Source organism: Chiroxiphia lanceolata, chromosome 25 (genome assembly GCF_009829145.1).
Source record: "Chiroxiphia lanceolata isolate bChiLan1 chromosome 25, bChiLan1.pri, whole genome shotgun sequence".
Classification (NCBI taxonomy): domain Eukaryota; kingdom Metazoa; phylum Chordata; class Aves; order Passeriformes; family Pipridae; genus Chiroxiphia; species Chiroxiphia lanceolata.
This window is the reverse complement of record NC_045661.1, coordinates 207,642-222,629: the sequence shown is the minus strand read 5'-3', so window position 1 is coordinate 222,629 and position 14,988 is coordinate 207,642. Positions and strand designations below refer to the sequence as shown.

The window sequence follows — 14,988 nt, the reverse complement described above, 5'->3', positions numbered from 1 at the left end:
AGACCAGCCTTCTGCCACCTGCTGCTGGCGTGGGCGAGAATGCGACCCCCTAAAACGTGTCCCTGAACCCATGCTGCCGGGAATTGCAGGGAAGCGTCTTCCATGGGGTTGGTCGACCTTTCACAAGCAAACCTTGCACCAGTGATTCATATCAGAGCAAAATACAGCTGGATGTGGCATCCTGCTGCCGGGAGAGGGGGTCCCGTTACCCAGCCATGGGGGTTCATGGGACAGAGCAGCTTTCATAGTCCGAGTTGTTGAAGAAAACCCCAAGAAATAAAATATGAACTTCAGAAGCACTTGAGCCAACCCATGAACAAATAATTTTAATATTTATTTAGCAGACTGTAGTTTTTTCGGAGCTCTACAGTCTCCTCTCTTTGAAGTTGGACAGATACAGTAAACACAACAAATATATGATACAACCCATCACAGCTGGATTAAAAAAAATACACAAAAAATATAATACATAAAAAATTGGATTTTTAACATTGTGGACTGACACAGCTCTAAAAATGGTGATTGTAACCCTGGTAAGCTTTACAAAGTCTTTAAAAAAATAAAACAGTACTTCATGTGAAATTCATAAATACACTGGAGGAGAACAGAGGGGCCGGGGGGCAGGGGAGTTGAGAAAGTGTCTCTGGGATCCTGGCTAAACCCCGGCCAGGGCTGCTGGGGGCACCAGTCAGCATGTGCCTGGGGTGTGGGTGCACGCCCTGGGGCTCAGTGCAGGCTGGATGGAGGGATGCAGGGATGGAGGGAAGGTGGAGGCACAAACCAGTCCAGTTAATGAAGAGCTTTGTCCCTGGTTGGGGCTGGGAGTGGGGCACACCGGTGTTTTATGGTGGGGGAGTTTTGAGTTTTCATTCCCAGAGTTTCAGATCAGTGAGTGAAAGGGAAGAAGAAAAAAAAAAACAACAACACAACAACAAACAAACATGCTACATATGAGAACTCAGCCAGGCAGCCCTGGCACAGCACTGGGATAGGATGCCAGTGCCTTGCCTTGGATTTTTCCCTCTCTCTTTCCACCCTGCTCCATCTCGCCCTGTTCACTGCAGCTGCCTAAGTCCAGTCCCACCAAAGAGCCCTCAGCTGGGCGTGGGGCCAGGATGGCTCTGCACTGTCCCACAGGGACGGGTGTCTTCTCCCAGCAGCAAGAGGTCAAAGTCCCCATGCCTCACCAGACACAAGGCATCAGAGTGGCAGCCAAGGCACTTTCCTGGGCTCTGAGGCTGTTCCTGCTCCTTTGCACCTGGCAGCATTGAGCCTAAACCTGCCCTGTCTCCCCATCCTGGGCTTTAGCCCCCCTCAAACCACTCCTGCCCCCCTGCAGCACTGGTCTCTGCATTTCCTGCCACCTTCGCTCCCCTGCCAACACGAGAAACCCGTCCAGACCTGGCCACCTCGGGCTCCCTGTCCCCCACCAGCCTCCTGCCACCTTGCTCCATGCCACCTTGTCTCTCTGTGCCCCTCCTGCACCTCGGGGATGCTCTTCCCAGCCTCTGTCCTTGCAGTCGCAGCCTCAGCACTGGGCATGCTGCATTGGCTTACTTTGGGCTGCAGCCACAAAAATACCCACAAGCAGACCCAGTCCCTTATCCTGGCATCCTTCCTGTTCTCTGTCCCCTCTCTGTCTCTGTCCTCTCTGTCCTAAACCCTGCCCACTGACAGCCTCTGTTGCTCAATATGCTTTTCCCTGCACGAGCCACTTCTCTGGCCACTTCCCACAGGATGCAGGCAAGTGGACAGAGCAATCCAGAACAGTCAACACAGAAAAAAGGCAAAAAAGGTGAAGAAAAAAGAACCGAAACAAAGAAAATGTATATATGCAAAGTAAATCAGGCAAATCTAACCTCACTGCTCTCTACTCATGACTCCTCAGCAAGTGACCACAGCAGGGACATTGAGGCTGGGCCACCCCCAAGCGCTATCCTTGAAAGCCCACACAGAGCTCAGGGGATCCCACACAAAAACCAGCCAGAGATGAAAACATCCTGAGCCTTCCCTACACAAGCCACTCCCCGTGCCTGGTAATTCCGCTGTTGCCTCCAACCCAGTAAACTCTGCTGTCCCCTCTGCTGGTCACCAGCACGGCACGGGGCAAAGGCCCAGGCACTGCAGAGGGTCATCATCCCGATTACAAGCACGGTGTCCTTTTAAAAAGTATTAAAAAAGCACTTTAACAAAAAAAAAGGAAAAGAAAAAAAGAAAGAGCCATAAAAAAACATGGTTTGCATTGTTGATGCCCTCATGCCTTCACTGCCACTGGTTCCCAGTGCCCCAACTGCACACAGAGAAGCCTCCCGGCTGCCAGCCCCAGGGAGGCAGCAATGTCCCCCTCCTCCACTCTGCTCTGCCCTGCTCCTGCCTTGCAGATCTGTCCCCAGGTCCCCACTGCCACCTGGGCTCTGCCAAGCTGTGCCAATGACACTGATGCTGCCATGCCAATCAGTTTTGGACCAGACCTGGTGCAATGCCCCTCCTCCAGCCCATCTGTGCTCACTCCTCTCCACTCAGGACCAGGACCACTTCTGAGTGAGGGTGGGGGTGAAAGAAAGGGTCGTTCTCTGCTCCGACATCCCGCTGGTGACGGCACGGTGGGATCCTGGCCTTTATCAGCAACACCGAGGACCGGTCTCTCCTCATCCAGCACCGGATGTGGGTTTCCTTTCTCCCTATGTTTCTTTTCCCATTCTTTGTTTTTTTGGTTTTTTTTTTCATTTATTAAAAAAAAAACAAAAACTGTTCCTAAGTAGAAAACATCTGCAATCACAAGTCAGTCTTTTTTGGCTATTGTTGTTCTTCCTCCTCCTCCTCTCTTCAGATGACTTCTCACAAGGCAACAGGCACGGGCGGCTACTCTGCGTGGCCCCCTCCCTCCCCTGCATGCCCTTTGTGCCCCTGCCTGTCCCCGAGTGCCCCTAGTCCTTGACCAACTTGTACACATGGTGCTGGGCGCCGTGCTCGCTGGTGGAGACCTCGAAAACAAAGGCAATGCAGAGCAAGGTTTCCTGGGTATCCCTGTTCGTAACAACCTGTAGCAGAGCAGAGCGTGTTAGGGGAGTGCTGTGGGCAGATGCAGTTATTCAGGGGGCTGCATGGGCTCATGCGCATGGGCACAGCCACTTTGCATCGTGAAAAATTTGTTACCCATTATTTGTAGGGTTGCACAGGCACTGGCAGAGTCAATTTAATTGCACCGTCAATATTTACTACCCAATTTTGGGGAGGGGGGGAGGGGACAGGCTGAGGAACAGCCTGAATTGCACCACCAAAAATTTGCTACCTGTTGTTTGGGGGAGTGTTTCATGGGCTCAGGCATAGCCACTGCATTTCCACCACAAAAAATTGCTACCCATTATTTGGGGAAGGCAAACAGGCTCAGGCACAGCCTATTTAACTGCACCGTGAAACATTTGCTTCCCATTATCTGGGAGACTCGTCCAGGCTCAGGCATAGCCACTTTGTTTGCACCATCAAGATCTGCTCCCTGGAATTCAGGGGCTGTGTGGGCTCAGGCACAGCCAGGAGTATCTGAGCTGCTGGAGCGCATGCCCAGGGCCGGCAGGGCCAATGCAAGTGCGGGCTCCACACTTCCGGTGGGAAACATTCCCTGGAAAAGGAGTGGAGGTACCTGCAGGATGGTGAAATTCTCCAGGACACTGTTCATCATGTACTTCTCTGGGAGGTGCTTGAGTTTGTGGATGAAGTTGATCATGTACTCGCACATGGGAGACCGGTGGATGCGGTAGATGAACCGTCCGTTCTCCAGACGTGCATACTCCGTCTGCAGGGGACAGCCAGGGTGAGCAGCTGTCACATGGGATGCAGGCATGGGCAAGTGGTGGCCAGCTGGGACACCAGCCCATGGACAGGTATGAAGCCACATGTCCTACACCCAGCTCTGGGGCTTTCTCCATCCCAGGACCCGCTGTGGACCAATTCCTACCCCTTCCCGATGCAGCAGGCCATGGAACTCACCTCCACTTTTTCCACGACCTGCTTCCCAAAAGAGCACACCTTGGTGGATACTGTGATGGTCATGTTCTCTGCACTGCTGTACTGGCTGCTGACACCGTAGAAGGTCCCTGGCCCATCCTGGATCGTGCTGTTCAGATCAGCCTGGAGAGATGAGGGGAGAGAGGGTCCCGTTAGGCACCACCACACCCAGCTCTCGATGGGGACAGGAGACACGAGCTTTCATGCTGGCAGGGGGCCCAACCTGCAACGAGCCCATGGCTCAAGGACGACCCTTCCCATCCTAATCCTTCCAGCATCATACCCAAAATTTGACGAGAAAAAAGGAGTTCTGGGGCCCACGCTCATAGAGTTCCTTAAGGCCACCCTTCTTCTCAGGAAACTTGTCATAGATCTGGCGGATGTCCACGGCCTCCAGCAGTGGGTCGCTGTATGAGGGGTTCGTCTGGCCAATGTGCACAAAGAGGTGTTTGCTGTACTGTAGGGACCAGGGACATTAGAATGAGAGGTCAGGTGAAAGCAAGATGCCACCAAGCACAGGTGTGTGTGCCATCTCCCACAGCTGGTGGGGATACGGAGGGGACTGTTACCGTTTCAGCATCCCGCGGCACCTCCATGAAGGCGGAGTACTCCAGAAGCCGGAGCTTGGCGGAGGCGATGGTGCGGTCCTGCCAGACAGGCACGGCTGATGCAGCTGGCGGGAGCGGAGCCAAGGGCTCGTAACCTGGGGCGGGGGGAATGACATGGGGATGGGGGGCAGCTGTGAACTGGGGTGAGTCCCCCTGCAATGCCATGGTGCTGCTGTCCTCACTGCATTCCCCACTCTCCCTTATCGCCCAGCATGGGGGTTTTCCCACAGAGTGGCTAAAACACAGGATGTGCCAGTCCTACTCCTGAGAGGAAAGGGACTGGAGGGGACCCAGTCAGGAGCAGCAAGGTCCTGCTCACTGCAGGACTTTTTGCCAGGTTTAAACTCAGGCTTTTCCCCCATCAGGGCTGGGGAGGAGCCTCAGGTGGGTAGCACCGTGGGTGGGAGGGGACAGGGGACAAATATGACCTGGCAGGGGCGCAGGGTTCCCTGCAAGGGGGCAAGGACGTGACTTACTGGCTAGTGATGGAGGCATGGGTGGCTGGATGGGGTAAGCTGGTTGTGCAAACGGTTTAATGCTGGAAAGTAAAGAGCATCATCAGGTTACCAAGCCCGGGATACCCCACTCCCTTGCCAAGGTAGGGTCCTGCCTGGTGCCAGGTAGTGGAGGGGTTTCATACTTACTCCTGAGAGGGTCCAGGCTGTCCTGGGATAGGCCCACTCCAAAACTGGGGAAGTAGCACAGGGAAAAGTCAGCGGCTTACGACTTTCTGCCCCGGCCAAATTCCCCTCACCTGCTGCAAACAGTAGGGAGCCCCCATTTCTCCCCCTGCAGTGCCACCATGGCTGAGGATGGCTGTTGATCATCCCCCTGTCCTGTGTGGCTCATGCACAGGGATCCATGCCCCCCCTGCCCCAGGGGGTCCCTGTACGGGGGAACATGGGGTTGTGCTCACCCTGGGGGCAGCAGAGAAGACGGCCTGAGGAAGAGGAGGTGGGGGGCTGAGCTTGTTCTGCAGGACGCTGGCTGACACGATCTGCGCAGAGGACATGGAAGCCATGCTCTGCAGAGCTTTATCCTTCGAGACCTGGTCCTGGAGGCAAAAGGGAAGACAGGAGGGTAGTGGGGGTTACAGGAGCAGACTGAGCTCCCTCAATCCAGTTGTGCCTGACTGGTTTTGCAAAGCTAGGAGCCAACCCTGCAGCCTGGCCGAGGGGTGAGGGCAGAGGGATCCCCCCCACCCCTCTCAAATGTACCCATCTTAATTAACATTTGAAGCTTGAAAATGTTCCCTGGGCAAAAGCTGACAGCTCTGGAAGATGTGAATCCCCGTCCCACTCCCAACCCCTGTCACCCCCCTCCCTTGGGCTTAGCCCCTCCATGGAAGAGGGCAAAAGGCAGTGGGGAACAAAAGGCATTTCAGACTCAAACTCAACTTACCAAGTTCATGGCCTGTCCACAAAAGAAAGGAAAAAAAAAGGTTAGAGCGTTGTGGGAGCCTATGGGTACTTTGTGCACCTCCCCATCAGTCAGGTATCCCCACTCCCAGCTCAGCACGGCATCACACAGATTTGGGGAGTGAACTCCTCGAGCTGGTTGGTCATCAGGGGATTGCACATGGTGGCCATTTGTGCCTGGGCTTAATCCCACCAGGAACAGGATGCCAAAGTCCCCCAGTATTTTATGGGGTCACTGAGGTGAGCCAGGCCTGTGCCTTTCTTGGCTCTTTAATAACCTCTACAACCTCTTCAGGGGCCCTCAATGCTTGCCAGGGCACAGAGAGAAAGAGCTGCCAGCTCCTGCTCTGACTGGCAAAGGGCACCTGCACCTGCCATGTGTGCATTTATATAGGAGACCAATCATTTTTCCTTTCCCTTTTGCTCTGGAGGTCACAGCACTGCTGGGCAGGAGCACAGGACTCAAGGGCTCCCAGGTATTGCCTGGGGCAAGGCTGCTCCTCCACTTGCATTCACAGGACATGTGCATGCTGGTCCCAGTGCACACCCTCTGTTTTCCTTCTGAACCTTCCCCGGGGATCAATGCTTCATTTATTTTCACCTGGGGTAGGGTGGGAGCACAGGCATGCAGCCACACGCCAGGAGCATGAACACACACATGACTGCAGCTCAAAAATACAGACACTGCTCATGGAAGGGAATTTCCATCCCACAGTGCTGCGTGAGGGCAGAGGGCTGCCTGCACCGATCTTGGGAAAGGATGTTTTGTATCCCTGGAGTATTGCTCAGGGGGATCTCTGTCCTGGCTGTTCCCTGCCAAATCCCACAGGGAGCATGCCTGGGGATAGAGAGCACAGCCATGGACACGAGCCTCCAACCCTGGACCCCAGGAGTCACTGCTGCCTCCAACTCCCCCTTTGCCCTGCACTGTACTGTGCAGCAAGGAAAGCTATTCATTCTATGTTATTTTGTTGTAAAGGCTTCTGCTGCTGCTGACCCTGCTGCCCCCCTCGCCTCCCTGACTGCCCTTCTCGGGAGCTGGGTTTAAGACATACAAGCGCAGAGGAGCCTCCCCAAATAGTTTTGGGTGCCATCTCCTGGCTTCTCCCAGCAGATCAAACCCTCCTGGGCTGTGGGAGCCCTCCTGCCACCTCAGTCATGGGGCACTGGGGTCCTTGCTGAAGGGCTCTGGAGGGCACAGCTTGGTAAGCTTCCAGGCAGCATGAGCTGGAGCTTGTTAAAGCTTTGAGGACAAAACTGCCAGCTCCAGCTCTAATGGTGGCCCTCGCTCTCAACTCTGTGGCCCCTGCTGCCAGCCTCAGTGCTGGAGATGGATAGAGCACCCAGGACAGGGGGGGCTGGTGATGCTTTTGGGACCTCAAGGTCAGTGGGCTGAAAGGTTTTCTGGGCTCCCACACACCCAGCAAGGCAGTAGGTCACCCCTGGAGATGCCCAAGGAGATGCTCCCTGGTGTGACAGTGCAGGGATTAAGTCAGGCACATCCCAGGAGCTGGCTGTCCCCAGTGGGCAGTCGTGCAGCGGGGACTGCTCTGCCTCCCACCTTGCACCGTGTGCGTCCAACCCGAACAGGGCTCGGTCTTTCGGTGATGCCCCCAGGCCTGTCTACGCCCCCCCATCATCACCCTCCCCACTGCCACCACAAAACTTGGTGGGAATGGTTATGGAAGGATTAGTTGGGCTCCAGTTAGGAGGAAAGAAGAAGAGAAGGAAGGAAAGAAAAGCCAACCAGAGAAGAGAGAGAGGATGATCCAGTTTTTCCTCACTTGGCTCCCTTGGCTCCTGGAACCATGGACTGCCTCGACACTGCTGAGTCTCCTTCCCAGCAGCATGGCCCCATCTGGACCTGCTGCCATGCACATCCCTGAGGTGCCCCGAGGCCATACTCGCATCCTGGTGTCTCACAAGCTACTAGGTTGGCAGCCTGCAGGGAGCCCCCTGACCCCCCTGCTTCTGCCCACATCCCACCAGCAGCTGTCCTGAGTAGGGTCAGGTCTCAGTTGAGGAGGGGAGCAGGCCGGCCTTTGCATACCTTGCTTAAACCTTACTTTGCTTCACTGGCTGCTCTGGGGAGATCTTCCCTCCTGGGAGAACCCCTGATGGCCCAAAAGAGGGGGCAGCCCTCATACATCACTGGAGGAGGGTTTAAACCCACGTTTCCCCATGGCAGAGTTCTTGCCCAGGTGAAAAGAGGGGATTTGGCACCCAAATTCACCCTCCTGAAGGAAAGGGAAGGGCTCTGTTGCCCCTCCTTGCACTTCTCTCTGGGCATCCCACAATGACACCTGTAAAGACCATCCGGTCCTAGAAGCCAAGTGAGAGGGAAGAAAAATAAAACACCAAAAAAGAAAGGTAATACAGGGAAGCAAGCGGCACACCGCAGAGCCGAGGGTGTTAGTCGTCAGCAGGCGGGGGCCAGCGATGCGGGGAACGCGTACCTTCAGCTTGGACTGAATCTCACGAGATTTCCGTCGGGCAAGAACCTGCAAGTGGCTAGAGACCTGCAGAGAGAGAGCAGAAGGAGAGGGGGAACAGCAGAGCCGTCAACCAGAGGAAAGGAGGAAGAAGGAGAGGGGCTGCCCATGCTCACAGAGACACCGCCGCAGACACCTGGGCAAGGGCGTCAACGTACCTTGATGCCAACCTGGTACTCCCGCACCTTCTTCCGAGCTAGAACCTGTATGTGGCTGGACACCTAGCGCCCGCCACGCCGTTCGGAAAGGAAAACACAGAGAACGTGAAGATATGTTCCCCCTGCAGGGTGGGATGCTGTCCCCAGGGAAGGGAGTGTGGAGAAATGGGGGAGCACTTTTTGCTGCTTCTGGATGATGCTGAGGGTCGTGCACCCGCCGCGAGCTGGAGGAAGGAAAAATGAGGGGGACCCTGGTGCTGCACTGGTTGATGCTTGTTTGTGCCCCCCTGGCTGGGGTGAAGCTCCTTGGAGTAAAGCTGCTGCAGTTGAGTGGGTCAATATTTACCATCTCTTGGAGATAGACAGACCCTGCCAGCCCCTGCAAGCACAATAACCTGAGGATACAGCCTCGCAGGTTTGGGGTGCCCCTGGGTTACTTGGCAGGGGCTGCAGTGGGACTGCCAGTCCTAAATTAATCCAGGAGGGACTGGCTCATTGCCCCAGGGCTCCTGCTGATTTTGCAGGTGGGAAAGATGAGAAAGTGAGTTTTCGTGTCTAGGTCCCTGCAGGAGGAGGATTCAAAGAAAAGGGACTGATGTCCAGGCAGGAAAGGTGTAGCATGGCTGGGGGGCCTGAGCCACAGGCAGGGGGGCATCTGGCAACCCACCAGGCTTTGGGGCTGATTTTAGGAAGAACCTTCTCACACCAGTGCCAGTCTGCCCAAGAAGAGACACAGGGCTGTCCAGGACACGAGCGCACAGAGAGATCAATGCCATGTCCGCTCTCCCCTGTGTTTTTCCTGAGTCCCTCCAGAGCATTGCATTCTTCCCCCATGGAGGGGGGGCTCACCTATGCCTTTAAGCCAGAAATAAAGCACTGCTTGGCACTGGTCTAAACAGAAGGACAGTGGCCAGACTGTGGTCCCTCTCCCTCCAGTATAAGTCCTGGAGCAATGTCACCTCCAGTGTCTTGGGACCAGCATTCCTCTCTTGCTGGGACTCATGGCAGTCCCAGCCTAAGTGTCCCAAACCCATCCATCTCCCTATGGTGGGAGATGCTCCCCAGCATCCAAGGCCGCTGGTTCTCCCAGGACGGGTGGTTTGACTCCTGGCTAGGGGCCACCATGGAGGGGAAGGAAGAGCCATTGGACATGTGACAAACAGATGTCCCACTGAGGGCTGCAGCAGCCTGGTCCTCAGCAGACAGGTTTGGTGCAGTGAGGGCTCCAGGGATGAGTGTGACCACCGTGTGCTCCCTGCCCCGTCAGCATCCCTGTCTGCCCCAGCATCCAACGGCGCAGGGCAGCAATGTCGGGGAAAGGCTTCTGCAGTGCCTCTGGCCCCACCAAGACCAGCACCACAGCCCTGCACAGCCAGTCCCTGGATCCCTGGCTGAGTTGGGGATGCCTTGGTCTCAGCCCAGGGGTACCTTCACTGTGGCGTCTGGCAGAAGTGGTAAAATGCCTAGCAAGGGGCAGAGGTAGGAACAGTCCAGACCCAGGAGGAGTAGCAGATTCATGCCAACACACACAGATACACACACTGCCTGGATAGAGATTTTGAGGGCTCCTGCCACCCATGGGGTGACCTCAACCAGGCAGGGGGGCTGGGTGCTGCCTGCTTCTACAAGCCCTATTTCAGGGCATCCTGGGAGAGAGCAAACCCGAGGGGGATTGTGCTCACGGGCGAAGCTTCTCACAGAGGATGGGGGACCCGCTGACAGCAACGGTGGCTCCAGGAGGGGACACGGAGGGCGGGCGATGCAGTCGGAAAACCCGCTCCCCCTCGGGCTTACCTGGCACCCCCTCCCATCCCACCCTGAGCCCACCCCAGGAGAAAGAGCAGAGCAATGCCTCACCTGCTTCCTCGTCCGTGTCTTTCCCGTTCGCAGCTTGATGTACCGGGCGATCAGCTCGTTACGACCTGCCGGCACAGCCAGAAGTCAGCCCCGGGAAACGAGGGCCGGGGGCATCACCCCCGCAGCGCCCGCGGACCCCCGGCCCGGCGAGGGAGGCGCTGCCAGGAGGTGGCGCTGCCGGGACAGTGTCGGGGCTCGGGGCGGCCGGGACGGGGCAGGGCAGGGCAGGGCAGGGCAGGGCAGGGCAGGGCAGCGCTCCCGCCCCGCGCCCCCACCCCACCGGCTCTGCCAGCCCCACGCACCGGGGCTTAGAGGGAGGTGACAGTCACCGGGGACTACAGCGGTGTCCCCAACCACAGACTCCCCCAAAACTCATCCCAGCTGGAGCCCCCTCAGAGCCGATGAACCCACTCCCCGCAGCCCTGCCCGCAGGGGTCGCGAGCTGCTCCCCCAACACCCCGCTTCTCGTTTGCAAGCCGTGCTGGCCTTTCCACCAGTATTGCCTAACGTCCTGGTTTAATTCGAAGCAGAAGTTGCTTTTGTGCCACATTTCAGGGGCCAGCTGTGGCCAATCTACGTTCAAACGTCAGAGCAGCTGGGAGCTTTCTTCTCCCGGTCCCGGCCCCCCCGGCCCCCGCCGCCCCCCTCGCCCCCCCGCGCACGGGGGCGGCCAGGCACGCCAGATTTATTTTAATGGACCAGATGGTCGCGGTTGGAACTTGTCGAAATGCCCTTGGAGCGGGTTTCAGCTTTAAAAGAATAAAAAAATCCCTTAAAAAAAAATATACTCCCCTCTCCTCTTCCACTCCAACTGGCCCCCTCCCAGCCCCACAGCAACTGGGCCCTCCTGGGGACACACACACATGAGGACAGACAGGGCCAGGTGCCATGCAGGGATGGCTGCACCCTGGGGTGCCCACGCCAGGCAGGAGCTGGTGGGTGGATGGCAAGGGGGGTACCCCTTGCAAGCCAGTGTGGCACCCTAGCACTGAGCACAGCTCCCATCCCTCCAGCCTCCCAGCCTGTGCCGGTGCTTGGCCTCATTAGCACCTAACAAGGGCCAGGTCCTCAAGGGTGCCCAGGTGAGGCGATGCCCACAGCAAGGTGATGACAAGGGGTGAGGGCAGAAGGGACTCTGGTGCTGAGCCCCAGCTTGAGGTTACATCTTCACTGAGCACCACAGCATCTCCCTTTGCATGCCCTTCTCCTGAGTCCCACCCTGTCCCTCCCATACCCTGCTTGTGGGAAAGAAATATGGGGAAAAAATATGGGAAAGGTGCCGTCATGGACCCAGTGGGGCAGTGCCAGCCCAGCACCTAGTGCCCAGGAGCCAGGGGCAGCATCTCCTGCACCCGTCCTGCCTCACAACATGCCCAGGCCACCCTAGGCTACACCCTTGCAGCCATCCCTGTATCCACGTGCCCTGTCCCCTTTCCTTGTGATTCATCTGGACCGTGCCATTCCCTCTGAGAGGGCATGTCCTCCTCCAAATTACCACATTCCTCAAATTCCTCTCCCCTGACACCACCACATGAACCAGTTGGACAGGCTGGGTTAAAAATAACCCATCAGGCAGCAGAGTGTAGCAAGGCCCAGTATGCCCGTCCTGGGTCCTGGTCCCCCAGCTCCCACCTGCTTTGCCAATCCCGCATCAGTGGGGTAGGGGCTGGCATGGCCGTGGGCATCCCACTGGACCCCCAAAAAGAGGGGTGGTGGAGAGCAGTGGCACTGGTACACCCTTATGTCACATGCTGGCATCGCTTGTGCCTCCGGTGACCCTGGGGGTCCTGGTAAATTTGGTATGGCCAGCCAGGGATCCTGTGAATCCCAGTGGGGAGGTGCTGGAGAAGGTGGGGGGAGATGAAAGGCGGCTGGAGGGGGCTGCTGCCTCTTTAAGCAGCTGCCAGATGTCTCCGAAAGGCTGGAAAAACCGGTTGGGGTGTGCTGCACAGGGCCAGGCTCCCGGCGGCACTTCAGCTATTCCCGGAGAAATCCAAAAAATGCACCCGCTTGGGAAGCCCTGTGCTCCCCCCCACCCCCCACTCACCAGCCCTGGTGCTGTGAGTTGGGGGCCCTGGCAAGCAGGGTAGCACAGGGAGCTGGCATGGGGACAGGGACAATGGCATAGCGCTCTCCACAAAGCTGCATCCCCTTTGCCCCTCTCCACTGGCAGTGGGTGAGCCATTGCCCTGACAGCAGCATCCTGATTTATTTTGGAGGCTGGGGATAGAGATGCTGGCCCTGGTCCTGTTGTCACCATGGGGTGATGGTAATAGCCTGTTGCTGACTTTGAGGTCACCAGCCCTGGGGATGACACCCTGGGAGATAGAGGGGAAGAGGGACCAGTCCCTACCATGGCAGGGATAGAGACACCATTGCACCTTCCACTGCTCTTTGGTGGCACCATGCGCCCCATGTCAGTGTTACCTCCCGCCTACATGGCCCATCCTTATCCTCTTTCTCCCAGTTGCAGAGTCACCAAGACAGAAGTGTTTTGGGAGACACTGGAAACAAGGCTGAGACACCCCCAAAATCATTGTCCCAGTGGGGCTGACCAACCCTGCTGCTGCCAACAGCGTCACCAAAAACTGAGCAGGCTGCAGATGGCTCAGGGTGGGTGAGTGACCCTTGCCACAGGGTGCTCACCACCGGGTCCAGCTGGGGAGAGTTTGGGGAGTGATGCAGAGGCACACAGGAGCAGAAGGGTTGGGGCTGCCTCTGGCCCTGCAGTCCTGCACCAGCTCCCTGTCCTCACCCCCTCCCTGCCTGACAGCTTCACCAAACCAGTCAGTCCGGCAGGGCCGAGAGAAGGAGGGAGTGGGAGGGAGAGCCAGCGCAGAGGGAGGGGACGCAGGTCACTGCCACCTCCCCAGTCCAGCTCTGTGATGAACCTGGAGAAGCTGCTTTCAGGGCTGGGGGTTGCTCAAGGGCAGTGCCCCAGTGTGGGTTTGGGGCAGAAGGTTTTGCTTCAGCCCTGGCCAACCCATTCTGGCCAGAAGCTCAGTGCCCTGCCTGCTGCCTCCATCCTGCCCCTGTCACTCACCGTACATCTTGCCCTCGTCCGAGAGGATGATTTTCCGCCGGCCACAGGGTGGGTAGATCGCCAGCGCCTCCTGGAAGCTCTGCTCAATGTCCGGACTCCACACACCCTCGGCATCATTGTCCAGACTCTTGTCCATGCCATCCTGGCCATCTTCCCGCCCCTCCCCGGGGCTGCCGCTGGCGTTCCAGCTGTTGGACGCTATGGTGCTGGCTGCTCTGGGCTCCGACCCTGAGCCCCCACGAACACACGACAACCTGCTGGGACACAGGGGACACCTGTTAGACCCAGAGACCCTTGCTGGGGGCGTGAGGCTGCAGTGACAGTGCGGTCCCAGGTCTGTTCCTGGCTCTTGCTCTGTCCCCACTCACACCCAGAGCAGCATCTAGATGTGGGGCATCAGAGACAAACAGGTTTTCCTTGGGGGCAGAGCCATGATTTCCCCAAAATCCAAGACACAGGTGACCACCCAAGATCCACCAAATAAAGTCTGGGAAGAAAACTGCCTGGTTACTGCATTATCCATACAAGGAACTTGGGCACATGGTGCTCACGGGTGACACCTTGGGACAGGGTGGCAACAGCCCTGCAGCTTGTGAACCTTGACCCCACACAAATACCAACTGCCACACAGCAGCCTCCTTGAGCGAACTGGCCCCAAGAACAACCCCAACCCCCAAAATCCCTGTTCCACTACGCATGGCAAAGGCAGAGTTGGGATTTGAAGGGAGATGCTGGGTGGCTCCAAGCCAGACCCCACTAATAGGAACCAGGTGGCCGGAGCTGTCCGGCAGCCCTACCCCTGGCACTGGGAGAGGCCCCCCACTCTGAGGATGCTCTGCTGGGGCCCCAGGCTCTCCCCAGCTGGTGGGTGATGCTGGAGAGTCTTCAACCCTCCTCCTCCTTCTGCTCTTCTCCTCCGTTTGCCTGGCTCCCAGCGCAGTGTTTCAGTGTTTTGCAATAACATGTTTGGCGGCAGCTGGCGGCGGTGGGAGCAGAGTAGAGAGGTGTCTCCTGCGCCGCCGTGCTTCCCGGACGGGCTGGGAGTGTACAAAGGTCTCCGGCACAGACATCTCCTTTTAAAGGAACTGCCGAGCCCGCTGGCTCAAGTACGCTGTGAGGCCTTGCCTTTTTTTTTTTTTCCTTTTATAAAAAAAGAAACTTACCCCCCCATCTCTCTCTCCCTTGTCGTGATGTGATGTCAGCCCCTCCGGTCCCGCTGCCCGTCCCTACCCGCGTCCCCCCCGCCGCCGCTCCCCCTCTTGCTGAGCACTGTGGCCAAATAAGGAGAACTGGATTGTAGGATCGAGCCAGCCAGCCAAGGGAGGGATGGCGGCAGCAGTGCCGGACGGGTCCGCGGCACCACGAGGCCCGCGCTGGGCTTGCTGCTGGGGCGCTCTGTGGGGCAGC

At 57.4% G+C, this 14,988-nt stretch overlaps 1 protein-coding gene across 5 annotated transcripts; it reads right to left on the bottom strand.

The window, feature by feature from the left end:
- Nucleotides 1–300: 300 nt before the first annotated feature.
- On the bottom strand, nt 301–13,833 carry TEAD3 (TEA domain transcription factor 3). Of its 5 annotated transcripts, XM_032710768.1 has the most exons (13): nt 13,582–13,833; nt 10,539–10,603; nt 8,682–8,744; nt 8,488–8,550; nt 6,015–6,026; nt 5,530–5,667; nt 5,258–5,301; nt 5,090–5,151; nt 4,575–4,708; nt 4,289–4,462; nt 3,988–4,128; nt 3,641–3,793; nt 301–3,041 (listed from the first exon to the last, which is right to left on the bottom strand). In XM_032710768.1, the coding sequence occupies exons 1-13, from the start codon at nt 13,715–13,717 to the stop codon at nt 2,928–2,930; spliced, it is 1,299 nt and encodes a 432-aa protein (XP_032566659.1). In that variant the 5' UTR covers nt 13,718–13,833; the 3' UTR covers nt 301–2,927. The 5 variants fall into 5 exon arrangements, with proteins under 5 accessions (XP_032566659.1, XP_032566661.1, XP_032566660.1 ...); XM_032710770.1 differs by lacking the exon at nt 8,488–8,550 and having other exon boundaries at nt 13,582–13,831; XM_032710769.1 differs by lacking the exon at nt 8,682–8,744 and having other exon boundaries at nt 13,582–13,831.
- Between the last annotated feature and the right edge of the window lie 1,155 nt (nt 13,834–14,988).